The sequence below is a fragment of the Sceloporus occidentalis genome, unplaced genomic scaffold (assembly GCF_023333645.1).
Source record: "Sceloporus occidentalis isolate IW3139 unplaced genomic scaffold, rSceOcc1.0.p SCAF_3, whole genome shotgun sequence".
Taxonomy (NCBI): domain Eukaryota; kingdom Metazoa; phylum Chordata; class Lepidosauria; order Squamata; family Phrynosomatidae; genus Sceloporus; species Sceloporus occidentalis.
Window position 1 is genome coordinate 61,467,063 of NW_028316983.1, and position 17,823 is coordinate 61,484,885.

Sequence of the window (17,823 nt, forward strand, 5' to 3'; positions counted from 1 at the left end):
TACATGGACAAAATGTTGTGTGAGGGTTGATACAAGCCTGGTGACCAAATGTACTACTGTTATCCCTCAGAAAGGGGACAAGATATAGATCCAGATGTGGCAGACCCTAGGAAGCTGCCTTATATTAGCTCAGACTCTTCTTCATCTGGCTCAATATTGTCCTCTCTAACTAGTAGCAGCTTTCCAAGGCTTCAAGCAGAGATCTTCCTCAACTTCTGCCTATTTGTCATGTTTTCATGTATATGAAATTCTTGTTCTTTACATATGATCTTTTAAGATTCATCTTAGAGAACTGGCTGAATATGGGGAGTGAAGAGGGGCCATTCAAGCAAGAGGTTTTAACTTGTAGTGAAAAACAGTAAGAAAGAACACTGTGATGCCTGAAAATATAGCTATCACCAAGGGAACAAACATGTGATTATCTCCTGTTCTTAATGTTGTTAGCTGGATCATTTATCTTACCTTTCAGACTATCCAAAAATGTTCTGAGCTCCAAAACTTCTTGTCAAGGTCCTGACATTTCTATCTTTTGAAAAACAATGTACTTCAGTTTAGCGGGAAGAGCAGCAAAACTGCTTGTAACAGTTTTGAATTTTAGACATGTAGATGACATTTTTAACTGGAACAGAAGCAGCTTGGGAGGGGAAGGAATTCCTCTTGCCTTGGAATCTGAGGAAGGACCAGTGGCTTTGCTGTGTGCTGAAGACTTTTTTGTTTTTGTTATACTTTGCTCAGGATTTATCAGTGAAGCAATATTATCAGAGGCACTATGAGCCTCCAATGCTCTTTCTTTGGAAGGAAATTAAACCTTTACATATTGTACCTCATAGTGCTACCCCTGGGCATCTCACTTTTGGGAAAAGTAGAAAGAAGTCAGGGAAAGTACCAGAGCAATCTGAAAATTACAGGTTACAAATACACAGCAATACTGTCTGCTGCACACAGTGGAAGCAAATAGAAGTTTTGTGGCAGAAATGAAGCATCCATGTGTGTACTGTACATACAGGGAAGGAATACATATTAGCTTGGAGAAGTCATAAGGGCAGGTGAAATATGAGGGACCATAAGGTATGTCAATACCTCAGGATAAAAAACAGTATACATTGGGGCCTTGTTGAATCAATAAATTGGGAATCAATAAAAAAGTCCCCAATGGTGGCACATGAATGCAGCCACATTAGTGGCTGCACACACATTGGGTTATCATTAGGGACAATGGTACTTGAGTCTTGTGTTTTTCATATCCATGGGGGATCTGGAACTGATTCCCCCATAAATACAAAGGTCTGATTGTAGGTGGTTTCAAAATTTTGTTTGCATCATGGAAACCAGGCTGGGATGTCCAGTTTCCATCCAGAATTTATGTTACTGATGAGAAGGTGACATTGAGCAAAAAAAGTAGTCAGAATGCTAACTAATTATATGGATGACAGTTTAAAAAGAGGCAATGAAACAAAAAAGCAGCCAAAAAGCACAGCTCATTTAACCTCTAAAAACAAATACATCAACGTCCATACGTGTTTTTAATGCAAGATGGCTGCTCTATCATCTATGTCAGGGAGGCTTCACACGTACCACTGTTTGCCTTGATGCAGTTTTCCAGAAAAAAAAGATCAAACTCTACAGACCAGTTGTTTACACAAAGCAGATCAACATAGGAAAATAGGGAGACACTGCATATGGGGAAAAGCAGTTCCTTGCTGCTAATGTATGCAGGAATGTTAAAAGTAACAAATGAAGGTGAGAATATAATCAAAATGCTACAGAAAAGCAAATGAAGCAGGTAAGAACTATATGGAGAAAGGAGGATGTAATTTTTTTAGATGAACAGGGTGTTGTTTTTTTCTAAAAAAAGAAGGCACAGCCACCTCATAGGTAATTTAATTTTATTGCATTTTATAATGCCATTGTCCATACAGATTACATGCAGCTAGATCTACTGTACAAGGGTTTACCGTCTGCCAAAGCAGACACACAGAAGTCCAGAGTACAAATACACAGCAATGCTATTTCCTTTATACAGAGTGGAAATACGGCAGTGTGAAGCAGTGAGAGGAGGATGGATCAAAGGTTTACAGACATCCTTTCCCCCTCCCTAATAACCTTTCCTTTCACACTGACTTGCCACCTGCTAAAAGGATGATCACATCAAACCAACAAATGTGAGGAAGAAAAAACCCACAATATTAAAGGTCACTGCATGTCTTGCCCCCTTTCTTGACCTTTCCTATGTACCAGGAGAAGGAAAAGACAACAGGGCAGAGTGCTGACATGCCAAAGTCCCCCACCCTCCCACCATATGTTGGGTACTATGATGAGGGAGAAGAGATCCATTTGCAACAGAGAAAATTTAATTAGAAGAAGCCCCTGAAGGCCAACACAAAATATTATAAATGAACAAATCAGGTCATGCCAGGAGACATGTTAACCTCCCATTTTTATCCAGTGAGATCAAATGACCTACCTGGCTCATGCTGAAGGGCTAAGCTGATATGGTTTGAAAGTCACTAGTCATTGGTTATTGGGTGTTTTCCTGCCACCTGAGATTCAGTGAGAGATTTGGAAGACAAGAATGCCAAGTGGTGAAAAACTCAGAGAAGCAGAGCCTCAACTCTTTGGGAGGATCATCAGGAAAACTCCACATAGCACATGCTCAACAAGAAAGGGGAGAGTAACTGATCTCCAATATTCAACTCCTACAGTAGCAGAGCCCCATTACAATGAACATTAAGAGAACTCAAAACTGATAAATGCTTCAGCATTTTGGAACCATCTAAATGTGGGGAAAAAAATTAAACTCCCAAACCAACAACCTTCACTTGCAAATTCTGGAGAGTTTCTATGTTTAATGTGGAGATGAACACCTGGAAACTCAGAGTATAGATAAAACAGAACAGGATTTTAAAGAATTTTCCAACTGGGATCTTTGTCTTTCTCCTGGAAAAATATCTATATTAAAAATTATGTAAACAACGTACAAAACTGAAACACACACACCTTTGGTTTCATACAATGTGTTTTGCTTCTGTTCCTACTGCTCTAACTGCCAGGAAGTGAGAAGGGAAGGGAAATGATTACATCAGTGTCTCAGTTTCTTTTCCGCAACCGTCTCTCTCCTCCCATCCTCACTGTTTCTACCAACCAATTTACAGAAAGAAAACAAACCAAAGACAACATAAAGAATTGGAACAGCATCCAAGTCAAGAGTTAGAGATACAAGAATGGCTTCCTAAATTCCAGAATAAGGGGAAAAAAAAACCTTTCTAAAATATTCCCTGCATTAGTTTTATCACAGGATAGTTAAACAGACAACAATAAACTAATTTTAGTAGGTTTTCAACCAGCATATAGATCAATATATACATATACTATCCTGCCATAAGCTGTGTTTGGTCTTTTCCTCACTACCCCTTTAAAAGCCATTTTGAGGTAACAAAAATAATAAAATATTCTTAAAGTTAAGTACTACACGGAGTTTGAGTGAAATAAAGTTTCATGAAAAGTTCTTTGTGCAAAAACAGATGTACCTAATGTAATTGAAATTCAGGGAAGGCCAGTACTGCCAAGTTACTTGTAGCCAAAGAAATGGACCCCTCTCGTCCAGACTCATAGCAGCCAGTGGAGAGGCATGAGGACAACTGATCAGAATCACAAGAACTTCCATTAAAACAAACAAAGAAAAACTCTTTACTACCCTTCTAGGTGACACATGGAATAACAATAAGCAGGCACCTTAATGTAGTAGGGAAACACCCCGCTCACATGCTTAAGTTGAAATAAGGTTTTACAGGTTCCTTCTCTGTGTATATAAGCATATAAAAGTGGATGTTTTGATTATGTATTTACTGAAAACTGAACGGAAGGAAAAAAAACCAAAAACATTCAAGTCTTTAAGTCTACCAACAACAACAATGGTCTAGAGAACCTTATCTGATATTTGAAAAAAGACCAGGGCATTTGCAATCTCAGAACAGAGAGCAAATGCCACAGATGAAATCAAAGTTTCGGTGCTCATTTGGTACAGAGCATCCAGACAGGGATCAGTTTTGTAGGAAGGAGGTAAGTGAAACACTATGGATGGCCCAAGCTTATTCTAAACACACTATTAACACAGATGAACTATTTCTTGGCACTGTTTGGACACCTCCTCCTGATCATTAATATTCTCTGGACTTATGCCAATGTAACAGAACAAAAAACTGACACCCACAACAGTGGTAGGGTAAACCAACTACTACCATTTGCCTGATAGTTGCTCACATCCTAACAGTCTTCACTAAGTCCATTGTTATCAAGGTTTAGAGATTCTGTTCTACACGGTTAGAAAGCCCCTTTGTAAAGAACGTCTCACAACAAAATGAACACTACCCTCATGGGAATCCTTCTCTGTAATTCAGTAAAAACAACAATAAGACACTCAAAGCCATGGCCTCGACATAAGATTGGACAGATCAGGGAACTTGAGCCAGATTTAAACAAAAAGCAGAGCTAAAGAAAATGTTGCTAACGGAAGTCTTAGCAGTTCAATCAATAAGGAAGATCAGAGCAAGTTTTACACTTCAAGCTGTTAAGAGGGCAAAACCCACCCCAAACTGAATAGCTTTAGCAAACAGCATATTGATTCAGTAATACTGAATTATGTTCACTCTTCAGTATCCTTTTAAGGACTGTGTCAGTGTTAGCCAAATATACTTTAAGCCCTAGGAAATAATAATCTACTGATTATTAATCAACCACAATGTAAAATTCTTACGGCTGTGGCTATAGGGAATACAACTAGGGCAGGTCTGGATCAATTGCCAAGTGAAGTTAGCGGGATCCTATTACTGGCAGGAATACATTTAGGATTTGCTTCTCTCTGTATAGCATCTGCCATTTTCCAAGTTACTACCTTTTCAACTTTATCCATAGACAAACTATGAGAACAATCCTCTTATTGAAATGGGAATTCTTTTCAAGTACATAAAAGATGACCTGAATTTTAAAGCAACAGAACCAGTCTGATGTTTTGGTGTCACTTCTTTCACTGGGATAGTGCAGTGTCACTGAACACTGAATAACTGTAGAAGTGACCAAATTAAATTTAAGAATTGCAGAGAAAGCTGGACAAGGACACACACACACACATGGTGGAGATAATAAGTTTTTTTTTTGAAGTTATGGAAATACCTACAGGGCATGCCACTTTGAAGGACAGACTAAACTTCCAAAATGTCATTTATTACTATTAGACCCTCAAATATGTGTTGGATCCCTGCAGGGCCAGGAGTAGATTCAACATCCAAAAAAGATTCAAAGCAATGTCAACAACACAATGACAAAAACACATATAAACCCTGTACTGGACAGCACATTCAATGTTTTAGACCTAGTGGGCTACAGTATGAAGCAGTGAGGAGAAGAGTCCTTCTGACCTCTGATCAGGCAGGGATCACTTGCCTGAGAAACAGAATATTGTAATAATATCTAACACAGATTAGCACACAGTTTCCCTTCAGTAATTAGTAACTTCCCAGAGGGTTTATAAAATCAACGTCTGAGGCATATCACGTTTGATTTTAGGTAACAGTGAATGTGATTTATATGCCCCACCATATTAAAACAAATGAATAGACAAAACTTCAAGGAGAGCCCTCCTTCCCAACAACTGTCTTTTTACAGGGAGAGAATAACTTGCTCAATGTGTATGAGATGGAATTCAATCACATGAACACCCAGACCTCAGATGCAGGTATATTATTTCAGCAAGAACTACAACTAAAACTATCCTGCAAGGATACACACCTTAATACTGTCCATGAAGAAAGAGAGGAACTCTAATTAGCAGGAATGGATTGGAGTGGAATACAATCCAGAGATGATCCATTCTGGGAGAAAATTGAATGGTACAGAGTATATCTTATGGCAAAGACTGAGCCCTACTTTCACTTGGGCCTAATGAAAGAACTTGTTCAGTTTTGGTTTTGCAACATGTTTTGAATGTTTAACACTCAGAATCCCTTGACCACTTGCCATATTAGCTAGGGCTTCTGAGAGCTGATATCCCAAACATCTGGAAGACCAATGCCAATGAATGAGAACCACTGGATCAGATGGTATGGTATGAAGAGAAAGTCAAAGTTCTAAAAAAAGACAGGAAGATTCCAGCACAATAGCAAGGCAAGCTACTGATGCTGTATTGTCTGCTCATAATCTAGAACATAGTGCCAGTTTATACATTTAAACAGGAGAATAGTTTAACTTTTCTTGGACCAAGTTGTAGTCATGGCACTATGATTGCCAGGCACTCCAGTTTGTGGATGGGGAGTTCTGGTATTGGGGGAAAACGCACAACCACTGGGAAGCATAACAGGAAAGTAGTTCAGTCCAACAACTTGACTTTTTCTACAACTGCTGTCTTAACTAAGATAGTACAGGAAAGGTTTGGTTATTTGACTGTACCAAGGTATGGGTTTGTTCTCATATACCCAACACTATGGCCATAATTTCATATTATATCTCTCTCTAAATTGGTTTACAATAGATGGATGATACATTAGCTGATGCTACTATGATCCCTTTTCCTAGGCTTCTTAATTTAAATGGGTCAAAGCAAATAAACCGCCAAAAGGAGCATTGGTTTGGGTTTAAACAGAGACAGTTATAATATCTTTCTACAAGCAAGGATGCTTACAGTTCAGATCTTGACTGTGCAGTACTAGGTGTAAGCACATTTAATACTGGCAGAACAACATATAACTTGGACATCTCAGGACCAGCTGTCGATGTCAAACACACAAAAATGGGTATTGTAGTGGCGGGAGACAGAGGTCAGTGAATCAGGGTGGTAGCATCTTCTTGCTGAAGATTGAACTGACAATAAAGCAGCTGCCTTAATAGAACTTGCTAGAAAAGAAAGGGTAAGGTTGTAACTACACAGTTCTGGATTTGTTTGCAAAGCAATTTGACACAATATAGAACATAGCTTGTGAGACAGCTCTAAGAAGCATTTTACTGCACACAAAGAGCTGAACCTATGTGTTACAAAGAATGTGGTGGGTGAATCCCAAAAGATATATTTTCAGAGTTAATGGGATCAGATTTTTAAGAAATGCTGCCCCATGTAAAAAAAAAGCCCTACCTTGCACATACTTATTCAGAAACCCGTGCTACCAAGAGATTGTGTCAAACAACATTTCCAATAATTTTGTAGGATAAGAATAAAGAGTTAGGGCAACAATCATTTAGAAATCAAAGGCAAGGGGAGGATAAATAATTCTAAAACCAAAGAGAAAAATCCTATTGTGTACAAACAATAGCTGAGAAGTTAAAAAGACAAAATGAGGGTAGTTATGATTTGAAAAAAGAGAAGATGGAACCAGTTCAAAAGAGATCCATGGAATGCAAACCTTCTCTGGATTCCATAGCGCACCCTCAGTTTGGCAAACAACAAACACAAAGCAGCAATCCATGATTCTGGTCTGCCTTCATTAGAAGTGTACAAAACAGCACCTGTAAACTTTGGTTTAAATAATAACTTAAAATCAAAAGAAAGTGACAAAAGGGCTAAGAGGGATGCAGGATCTTTGTGAATTTCTCTTTTTGGCCAGCGCAAGTTTGGAACACATCAGGATAAAAGCACCAAACAAAAATTAAAATAAAGTGTTTTGGTTTATGCTTCTTGTCTAAAAAAGGTCTTTGGTTAATGGTTAAGCCAATTGTAAAGCATTCTGTACTAGGGAGGCATTTAAATATGACCCCAACAGGAAAAGTGAGGTGTGGTGTGTCAAAGGATGGGAAGAGTTTCCCGAGCTGCTTCTGGAATTCAGCAGGGTCCTGAGGGAAGTACAGAATCAGAGGGATTTGAGGTATTCTCAGCTCCAGCAGTCCTCTTCTTCCTGCTTTTGTGAGCTTTAAAGAACCAGCCACTTTGCTCTTCAACTGATAGTTTTCTGTGGGGAGGATCTTAAAAAGCTCTTGTAGTTTGACTAACATCTCTTAGACATGAGCACTTCCAAATTACTGAAGTTTAGAGACTGTCCCTCTTTCCCCCACAAGTATAGTCTGCTTCATGTCAAATCAGAGCCATTCCCTCAAATCATCTAAATAATACACTTTGCAATTTTGCTCAGCCTGTTGAAATTAGAAATCTGAGCAAGGAAGCTACATGTTTAGTGGAGCCCTCTAGTGTAAACTCCAGGATCCAAGTATCAGTCATTTCAGAGTGAGAGCTCTGGCCTTCTTTTATTCTTTAGCCATGAATCACAAAGGGAGAGTATTTTTCATTCCTACTGACTGTTTGTCTAGATTTGAAACAATGTGAATTGTTTCACTTATGCACGCTATTTAGAAGGAAAGGATTAGAAACGAAGTATGATTTGTGTGCTACATTGACATCAGATAAAAGAACCTCTCAAGGTTTATCAAAAAAAGAGACAACAATATGTATGGAGGGATACAGTTCCTTCTCCACCACCACCATCAAAATGATTTGGAAAACACAAAGGGGTGTGGTCTAGACTGGCTAAGGTGGTGAGAGCTCATAGGGCACATCATATCAGAATTTAAGAAAAAACATGGGATTTGCTAGAATCACCCATCAGAGACCCTTCTAGGGGATACCTTCATTGGAAAAAGACAGGCTCAAAGCATTCTGACAGGTGACTTTAGGGTTGCTGCTGAGGTTAATCAGGGACCCCACTGCAAATCACTTATCACTTTGTTTCCCAAGAGAGGTGGACTTATATAAGAGAGATAAAGACACACACACACATAGAGGGAGACAGAGAGAATGAATTTGATATTGGCCATGAGACTAGATCCCAACTTCCATTCATATATAAAACAGAAATTTAGGGTTGCAGAGAAATAATGTGTCTTTTTATATAGTGCCAACTGATTTACTATAACCCTCCAAGTTACGTCTGGAAATTAAATGTGTGTGTGTGTGTGTGTCTGTGTGTGTGTGTGTAAGGGGATAATAGTTTGCCAGCTGGTGAACAGGGGACTTAATACAATTAGAATGCACTGTATTGGAGATAAATGGAGCAATGCTATGTGCCAGGGGGAAAGACAAGATTCTGAGTAGGTTAATGCCCTCCTTACCCAAAAGACTTTGGCCCTCACTTCACCCTGTTCCTTGAATTGCATGGTGCTTGGAGCAAGGGGTAGGCATAATCCAATTATGAAACACAGAATGGTGTGAAGAAATCCTAAAATACGTTAATCGTGTTAAATACAGTGCCATAAAGTCCCTTGGAGCCTTAATACAGAGATAGGATTTGGCAAACTCATGGATGTTGCACTTTATTCTTTAAGCATAGCCGTGGCAGTTTATGCTTCTAACACAAAGTGTAGGAGTACAGAAGAAGATCCGTTACTGTTTTGGAAATTATCCAGGTTGTTAAGGATGAGCTTGTCTTCCAAAATAACTGCCCTGCTGTTTATATTTTGGGAGCAATTTTTGTATCCCAATTAGGCCCTGTATATAAGCTACTAATATTTAATGATGGGAACAGGAAGCACACATTAGTTCGTGTCAAGAGACTCTTCAGAAGCACAGTATCCACCATCCTTGATCCACTGTATCTGTGGCCTCAAAGTGACCCAAACAATTTCTCTCACCAGCAACTGACAGAGTCTCAGTTCCTCAAGAGAGTTTTTGGATTGTCCTCTCATGGAAGAAGAGGCAAATACCCTTTGGAAACCTGTCTTCTGTTATCAGAACAGCCTATCATATATATTTTTAAATCTGAATTCTGATGTGAGGCAATGAGACATTGAGCTGACAAAAATCAAAGGATGTTGGAATGGTTTTTGGTTAACACTGTTTGTTCACCTGGAAGAGGTACACCTGTCACACTATAACATTTGGGAAAGTTATTGTTCCCTCCAAGTTAGCTGGCATCTAATAACTAATGACTAGCAAACCAGTTGTGGTATTTGAGTTCCACTGGGCAATCTAATGCCTAGAAGGAGCTGAAACTTCACCATAACTTTGCTGTGATTGGTGACAAAAGAAAAAGTGTGGTTGATCTCATATTTATCTATATTGCTTTTGAGTTTTTGCATGGTAAACCAGGTCTTGGTTTGTTTTCTACCACCACATAACACTGGTCTGTCCCCTTCCCCACCCCATTCCAAGTGCTTCAAATTTTGCCAGCTTTGTCAAATCAGCTTCATTCATATCTACTAGTTATTTTCATTTAACACATCTCTCCACCCACACATAAACAACCAGTGCTTTCTGGCCTCATCCACAGTTTTGTTAAAACAGAAGGGACAGAATATGACAAACTAGGAGGAACAAGCAAAGGCTTCCTTTTGTAGAAGTCACAGTCTTTCCTTGAATTCAGTCTTATGCTGGGCAGCATCAGCTTGCTTTCCAATTGCCCAGGTGTTGGCTTCTGGAATAAGTTTCACAGTATGTGATGGCACGGAATGGACATTCATCCCTGGATTTTGTGACAAAGTTTGTGGACTGAAGACCGGCTGTCAAGCATGATTGGTTAAACAGGAGTGATTCTTGAACTTGCAGGAGCAGAAACACAGGTTGGAGAAAGACTAACCAGTGGTTTTATATGTGGCAGTGAGAAACCATTTGGCTGCTTGCTGAACTACAGTGTATTCATTATATCCAGCTCAGTTTTTCCTTTCTTTCTCAGTCGGGAAATACAAAGAAGTTGGGATATCAGGACTGCAGTAAGGGTAATGTTTCCACCTGCTGTTCCAACTTGTTGAAATTGTGTTTTTGTGTGTGTGTTGTGTGTGCCTGAAAAGATTCCTCCTAGTGCAACATTCTCAGTGGGATTAACTGGCAGGTTATTGGAAATACTTTCCATAGGAAAGTAGGGGACATTCACAGAAGCCCACGGCTTGAATGCTACCCCTTGTTAGACTGGATGCTTCCAAACTCTTTTCTTGTGGAAACATGGCATTTAAGCTGAAAATGACAGAACACAGAGCAGACAATACGAGACACCGTCTTTTTATCCCCATGATGGTGGGGTGATGGAAAACCGGGGAGGCAACAAAGAAGTCTTCGGACAGAAACAACCTACCATCCTCGTTTACCAATTACAAAATAAAAAGAAATTAAGAAAAAGAAAAAAACTCAACTCTGGTTTTTGTTTTTTTTGCACATCCCCCTCTATGAATGTCTGTTAAGAGTCAGTGGGATGTAAGGAGGGGAAGAAGGGTGTGCCTTCAGCAATGGGTAGACCCAAGGAAACCCTTTTGCTTTGTAGAAGTGCCTTAAACAAGATAACGCTGAAGGTCACCTTGAGGAGGTGGGAGCCATTACTTTGTCTCTGGGGAAGTGCTGGGCCCAAGGTGAGGAAGGAGGGCCCTTAAGACAACTCTTCCACTGGCAGCTCCTCCTCCAGGTCTCTGTCATCAGGAATTGTCACATTCTGATTAGTTGTTCCCATAAGAGAAACAGGTCTGCTGTCATCTTCTGTCTCAGCTGGTTCTTCCTTCACATGGACTTGGTGGCTAAAGTTGGAGAGAACAAGTAGAGTCAGCACAACATTTTTCAATGACAATAAGAGCACTTGGGAGATGTAATGAGCTTTTTGGTCAACCTGCCTAACAAATTTCACCGCAGGAACTGAATATCTGGCCCATGTAAACACATTCTCATGTAACAGAGAGTTGGTAGCATTTGGGTCAGCTAAGTGAACTATGGGATTCAACAGATAGCTCTGAAGGGAGGGCTCTGTGCTGTCCCTTTCCTGGGCAGATCAAGCCCACAGCAATTGCACGCCATGGCCCTGATCTGGTCTTTCCGTGGTGCAAAAAGAAGCAGCAAAAAGTGGCTCCTTTTCACACCGCATAAAAGGTGCCCTAGAAAGGGCATCACAGTGGCAGCTTTTCAGCACAGCACGTTTAAATGCTACACCAACGGAGTGCTGGGAGGCTGCCTGCTGTGTGGATGAGTGTGTGGCGTGGGGGCAGCTGGCGTGCATACACCACACCCCCAACCGACGTATAATGCTGGTCTGTAGAGGCTCTATGTAGTATATTTTGTAGAAATTTTAATTTTTAAGTCTATTTTCTCATAGCAATTTCTTCCAACTGCCAAATTCCAATGAGGCAAAGTGAATTATTTCACCAAATAAAATAATCTTCTGACCACTGTTAACTGGAACCTCTTCTGAACATAAGTAATCCTACCATGTCTCCCCAAACTGTTATTTGGTGGCCTGTAATAAATGAATTTGTAGCTCCTTGTGATATTTACCCCATCAAAACATCTTAATAAGGCTCAGCAGGGCAGTGACCAGTCAGACTACAGCTGTATAGTGGTTTTGAGACAGTACTGTACCATTTTAAAAAAGACCTATGTGCACATTTCCACTGTACTGAAAGTCAAATCTGATAGGAAAATGAAAAAATGATTACCTTACATCCCTAATCTGTTAATATGCTTTAGTATTACTAAGAATTCCATTTAAGACATCAGTGTCTTACTAACAATAGGAGCAGGCCAACCTCAAGTTGCAGATTTATTTGTCAATGTGTTTATCAAAAATTCCATAAGGTACAGCCTTGTGTCCTACTGACTGGTATTTACAGTCTGCTGGTCATTCTTTTTGTATGTCACAGCAACCAAGAGCCAGGGAAAGTGATTCTGGGCTCACCTGTACTGTTGTGGTGAAAGCCGGGGGCTATTGCTGCCATTGCTGTTGACTTGTTCCACAGTGCTGCTCACGTCATCATGGCCAACATGTAGCATGCCACTAGTGGAGCTTGTGTTGATCATAGTGGGACTGTTCAGAAGCGGAAAGTTACTCTCAGCCAGGGCTGCCTACAATTTGAGTGCAACAAATAAAATTCGTAGATACTCTCTGCAGAGAATCATGACGGTTTACTAGGTAACACAAACACTGAGAAACACAACTTTATTTCCTCAAGTACTTTCCACAGGTTTCCACACTCTGTAACTATGTTATCTGCCTGAAAAGATTGACAAATTAAGGAAACAAATAATTTTTTACTTGATTAAGAATATTTGTGTTTCTTGCTCAGTGAGTTTAATAAAAATGCTTTTTATCAACAGACTTTATTAGTCTTGATTTTATTCCATAAGAATATTGGAAATACAATCCTGGTCTAACTGTTTAAGATACATGTTGGAAAGATGAGCTTTTCCATGAGTTCTGATAAAGCCTGTTGGCCACCCCCATCTTTGGCAAAGAGTGATCTGTAGCCTAATCTAGTGGGACTACTTTGATAATGCTAGATCACTAGCTCCCCCCACACTAATCTTGCCCATGCCTCGACTTCACCTCCTGTATCACTTTCCACATCTGAACCCTCTCCTCATCTTTCCCATCCTCCTGTTTAACCCAGCAAGAGAGAGGAGACTGAAAGGCTCATACTATGAGCAAGACTGCAAAAACACTTAGATGTAAGAAAGCCAATCTAAATATTTTGCAATTTGCCTTCTTTCATTTCTTCTCACCCAAGCCAAAACAGTCAGGGCTCCTGGATTATTATAGGAGATGGGCTCTATCAGGTTGTCCAGTACAACTTACGGAAAAGCTCTACTGTTGAAGTTTCAAAACGAATTACTGAATTGCTTCAACCACGATTGACCAATTTTGAATATTAATTCTAAACTGAAAGTAAAACTCAGAACCAAGGAACTGCATGCCCCCTGGGTTCCTGTATTCAGAGTTCTCCTCCCCTGAGCCCTTCCCTTGGTATTTTGAACTTTAAGCACTTTTCTCAAACAAAGATGGCACTCTCAAACTGCAGTAGGGTGCATGTAAACTTGTTCACTAGTGAAGTCATACCTGGTAGCTGGCATTAAGTGCTCCATAACTAAGGCCAGAAATCATATTTTTGACTAAAGTTGGACTCCTGCAAATAAAAAAGCAGCTAGTTATTGTTACTATCCAAGCACAAAGTAGAGGAATAATGATACAGGATAAGGAGCTGTAGGAGTCCCTCGTGATGTTCCCGATTCCCCCTTTGCCAATAAATTAAAAAAAAAAGCACAGACAGCTGTTGTATTGTTAGAGGTGGAAGACTTGAGTCCATGTTTGCATTACAGACTCCTATGTGTATTTTTGTGTGATAGTGCAAAAGTGATGGTGAACATTACAGAGCTATGTGGAAAATGGGAAAACTCTAGAAAACACAAGCAAGATACTCTATGAAGTAAAGCTGGGACAGCTAAAGTGTGGCCTAGGGGCCCCATGCAACCTTCAGGGGCCCTCAGTGATTAAAAACAATGTTTTTCAAATGCCCTCTAGTGGCCTTAGGGTAATTTTTTGCCATGTACCCCCCCCCCCCCCACCCTGCCTTTTTAGACTCAGGAGAAGCCATTTTCCCCTCTTCATAAAAGGAACTAATGTCTGGTCACTAACATATGGTTATAAATTATGCAGACCCCTCAGAAACTTCATAGCCTACACTAGGGATAGCAGATGGGGATTGTACCTCAGCCATTTTAAAAAGGATCGTGAAAGAGATAACTAATTTACAGAATTTGTACTGACAATGTGTGCCAATCTTTACTTATTACAGCTTGCCCTCCCCAAACGCGGGCTTGCCATCTGCAGATTTAAGCATCCGTGAATGGTAAGCCTATTGCCGCTTATGGCATGTATGTGGTTCCAGCAGAACAGCCTAGAGCACCAACATACAAAACCATGGGACTTGAGGTACTGAATTTTTTTCATCTGTGGTGGGGTCTTGGATATGGCCACTGTACATTCTCAAATACAAAATAAAACAATTCAAGGTTTTCCCTTCCCATGTCTTGTTTGAGATTATGAGTTTTTGCACATTTTTCTATACTTTTCAAAATGTTCAGTCTTTCCCCACATAATTTTGTCAAGTAATTTGGACAAAAACTTTGATTTGCTCAAAATATAACCTTTTGCATGCAAAAAACCTTTGTGCCAAAACAACTTTTTTGCTGTTTCTGATGTTAAAAAAGCATTAATCTTTTTGTTCTCCTACAGGAATGAAAATAATATCTCATAGATATTGACAACTTTTCTGGTACAATCTGTTGAGACATCATTCCTGCACAATGACAAAATTCATGAATATTCTTTACATTTGTAGTTGTACTAGTTCTTTGCAGCTGCAATTATCTGCTGTAAAAACTTTTTAATACAGATGAAGTAATAATGCTTTAGAGTTTGGGCATAACGAGGCATCATCTTATTGTTTTTACATATTTTATCTTTATACTATTTCATATAAAATGTTACAGATATGGCATTGAAAAAGTTGTTTGTTGATAACTGTATAACTATGCCAATGTTTTAACTTTTTTTCTAAATCTTGAAAAGGTTTTGAGGAATGAGGATGTGGTATCTGACTGTTGACTGTGCCAACGTTTTATAATATTTGACTATGCCAATGTCTTATAATAATGTGTGAATTTTGTGATGCTATGGGGGATGGGACTGTGGGCATTCTCCCCTCCTACTTGGCTATATAGAGGATATACATCTCCGTTGAAGTAGAATGTATATACAGTATATTTCTGCTACGGCAGTACACCTGATGTTATATGTTTTTTATTTTTGCTATATTTGGTGCTGGCCATGTGCCGTAATAAATTCATTCATTCATTCATAGTTGTACTACCTTATATAGTTTCTTAAGACAAATTTGGGGAGCAAACAATTCTAAACAGCTACTACCCAAAGCTTGGGAAGATTACTGGTTATGTTGGTAGGGGGATCATGGGAGGCTCAAAAAGGTAACTTCTCTATGCTTGGCAATTATCCGTAATTATAGATTTATGTGCAATGCATTATACAACGAAATATCTGATGACACCAGGAGGAACCTCTTGTCTTAACACTTGGCTTATGAATTCCCTAGAAATGTGTGGCAGGATATATGTGGCAGTAGAATGCCGAATTGGAAGGGCCATAAATACTATCCAGCTGCATTTATGGTTTTGTTACACTGAGTGTGGAGTCCACATAATACTCTTTCTCCTCCTCCCTTTCCATGATGTTCCTTCTGTTCTGCTCTGTTTGGCTCCTTTCCTTCCTCCTTCTTGGGCTTAGTGAAATGATATGGGTCAACTACCTACAGCTTTTGCTGCTTATCTGGTGATAGGCAGGTTTATTTCACTGACTGTTGAGATAGGTAGAGGGAAATAGTGGCTTAACTGTGAGGTGGTTGAATGCACAAGGTGACCACCACTATGCATTCAGTCTTCTCCTACTGTATTAAAAACGACTGACAACAGAAACCTTCCCCACTTTCCTAAGTCAATAATTGAATGGCAAACGCTATACCCATTTTTTTTCAAAGTCCCAGGTAGGACCCCTAGCTCATGGCATGGCCAAAGTCTTCCTGTCTGTGTGGGGACTGGTTGGGGTTAGCATTTGTACTTCTTGTCCCAGGGTCCCCAGGCACCAAACTATTCCCCAGGCATTTGCTGAAAAACTACATTCATCTTCCCAAGGGGGCTGGTGAACTATCAGACACACCCTGTCATCTTTGGTGGCCTTCTCTTTTGGTACTCGTGTTCATCCACAGTCCAGACAGCTCCCTTGACATTCTCCACTCGCACAAAGCACTTGTGCAGGCTCAGGTTGTGGCGCACGGCATTCTGAAAGAAAGACGGAGGGAAGTAAAATAATACCTTCAGAATGGTTGGTTGATGGTCCCACTTAGCAGCTCTGTTTCCCACACAATTCTCTCAAATGACTCCATTATTAGCGACAACTGACCTTGCAGCCTCTCTGCAGTGTGTTGTCAGCAACCTGCTATTGATAGCCTTAAAATCTGTTTTTCAGCATAACAACTGTCAAGGAGATAGTGCTTTTAGCTTACTATATGCTAAAGATAACAATATGTTGATTGTAATACCTGTTTTTGTTGTATTGTACAATATTGTATATGCTATATGATATTATTTAGTTATATAATACATCAGCTATCAGTCCTACCTCCAAATTAGGTGCATATATGTTATCACCTCTGCTGTATATTGCCTGATCTTAATCAGTTCCAGCTATCATGTATCCTTAGGATAGTGAATACACATGTATGTACCTGGGGACTATCCTACAGAAACATGAGAGGGGGAACTCATGTTAGCCAATGTCAGCAGCAGGGAAAGGTTTTGGTGGAACAGTAATGGGAGGGGAATAATATCCCCCCTCCTTTGGCAATCTACGGCATCAACAAGCACTGGCAGCAGGTGGAAACCGATTGTTGCTTTGAGATACAGGAGGATGGGAACCATCAAGTGACATTCCAATAGTGTACCTTATGGAGAATGCATCAATTCTGCAGTCACATTGAAAGCCAGCAGGAGTTCCTCCAAAGGGGAACACATTCAGGCTTTGGAACACTTCCAAACAAAGCGTCTATACAAGAACCATTTTGTGAACATGTGCCTTATTCTCACCTCCTAGGGATGTCAACTGAGAATGGTTGCTGGAGCTTCCACAAACCAGCTTATGTAATCCCTCATTATTGGCTAAATGTAGAGGAAAAGGAAGGGAGAGGGAAAGCAAGCTAAATATGAAGAGGGGCAGTATGTTTCCAACACCATCTTTTTGCTTGGAGCTCTTCAGATTTTTCTCCCTCTGAAACTCACAGCCCACCCCTCCTCTTTATCCTGTGTTGCTCATCTTTACATTTCTAAATGTAAAATAAAGAAAACGCACGTACACAGGCAGTTTTGCCCCGAGAGATACTAGTTCCCTTTCCCCCCTTCTAGCTCCCTGCCATTTGCTACTGCCCCTATTTCATTACCAATTTTAATTTGCCTCTAATTAAATCCTGTGTATTTTTCCGACTCACTTGCTAATCCATGAGGGAGGCAGGAGGCTGGAGTGGAATCTCTCCGAG

General features: G+C 40.0%; 1 protein-coding gene and 1 long non-coding RNA gene across 5 annotated transcripts in view; one reads left to right on the forward strand and one right to left on the reverse strand.

Annotated features, from left to right (window-relative positions):
- LOC149316035 (uncharacterized) overlaps positions 1-17,823 on the forward strand; it is a 32,147-nt gene that overhangs the window by 377 nt on the left and 13,947 nt on the right. Inside the window, exon 2 of the long non-coding RNA XR_016280434.1 lies at positions 14,515-14,651. This is a non-coding gene — a long non-coding RNA (uncharacterized LOC149316035). The remainder of the gene's footprint in view (positions 1-14,514; positions 14,652-17,823) is intronic.
- Positions 1,880-17,823, reverse strand: part of LOC149316036 (forkhead box protein P4-like) — a 194,223-nt gene continuing 178,279 nt past the window's right edge. For all 4 annotated transcript variants that reach the window (XM_089514649.1, XM_089514650.1, XM_089514647.1 and 1 more), the window contains 4 exons: positions 16,452-16,573; positions 13,779-13,845; positions 12,621-12,787; positions 1,880-11,472 (listed from right to left, as the gene is read on the reverse strand). In XM_089514649.1, coding sequence (XP_089370775.1) covers positions 11,328-11,472; positions 12,621-12,787; positions 13,779-13,845; positions 16,452-16,573 — 501 coding nt within the window. In that variant the 3' untranslated portion in view covers positions 1,880-11,327. The remainder of the gene's footprint in view (positions 11,473-12,620; positions 12,788-13,778; positions 13,846-16,451; positions 16,574-17,823) is intronic.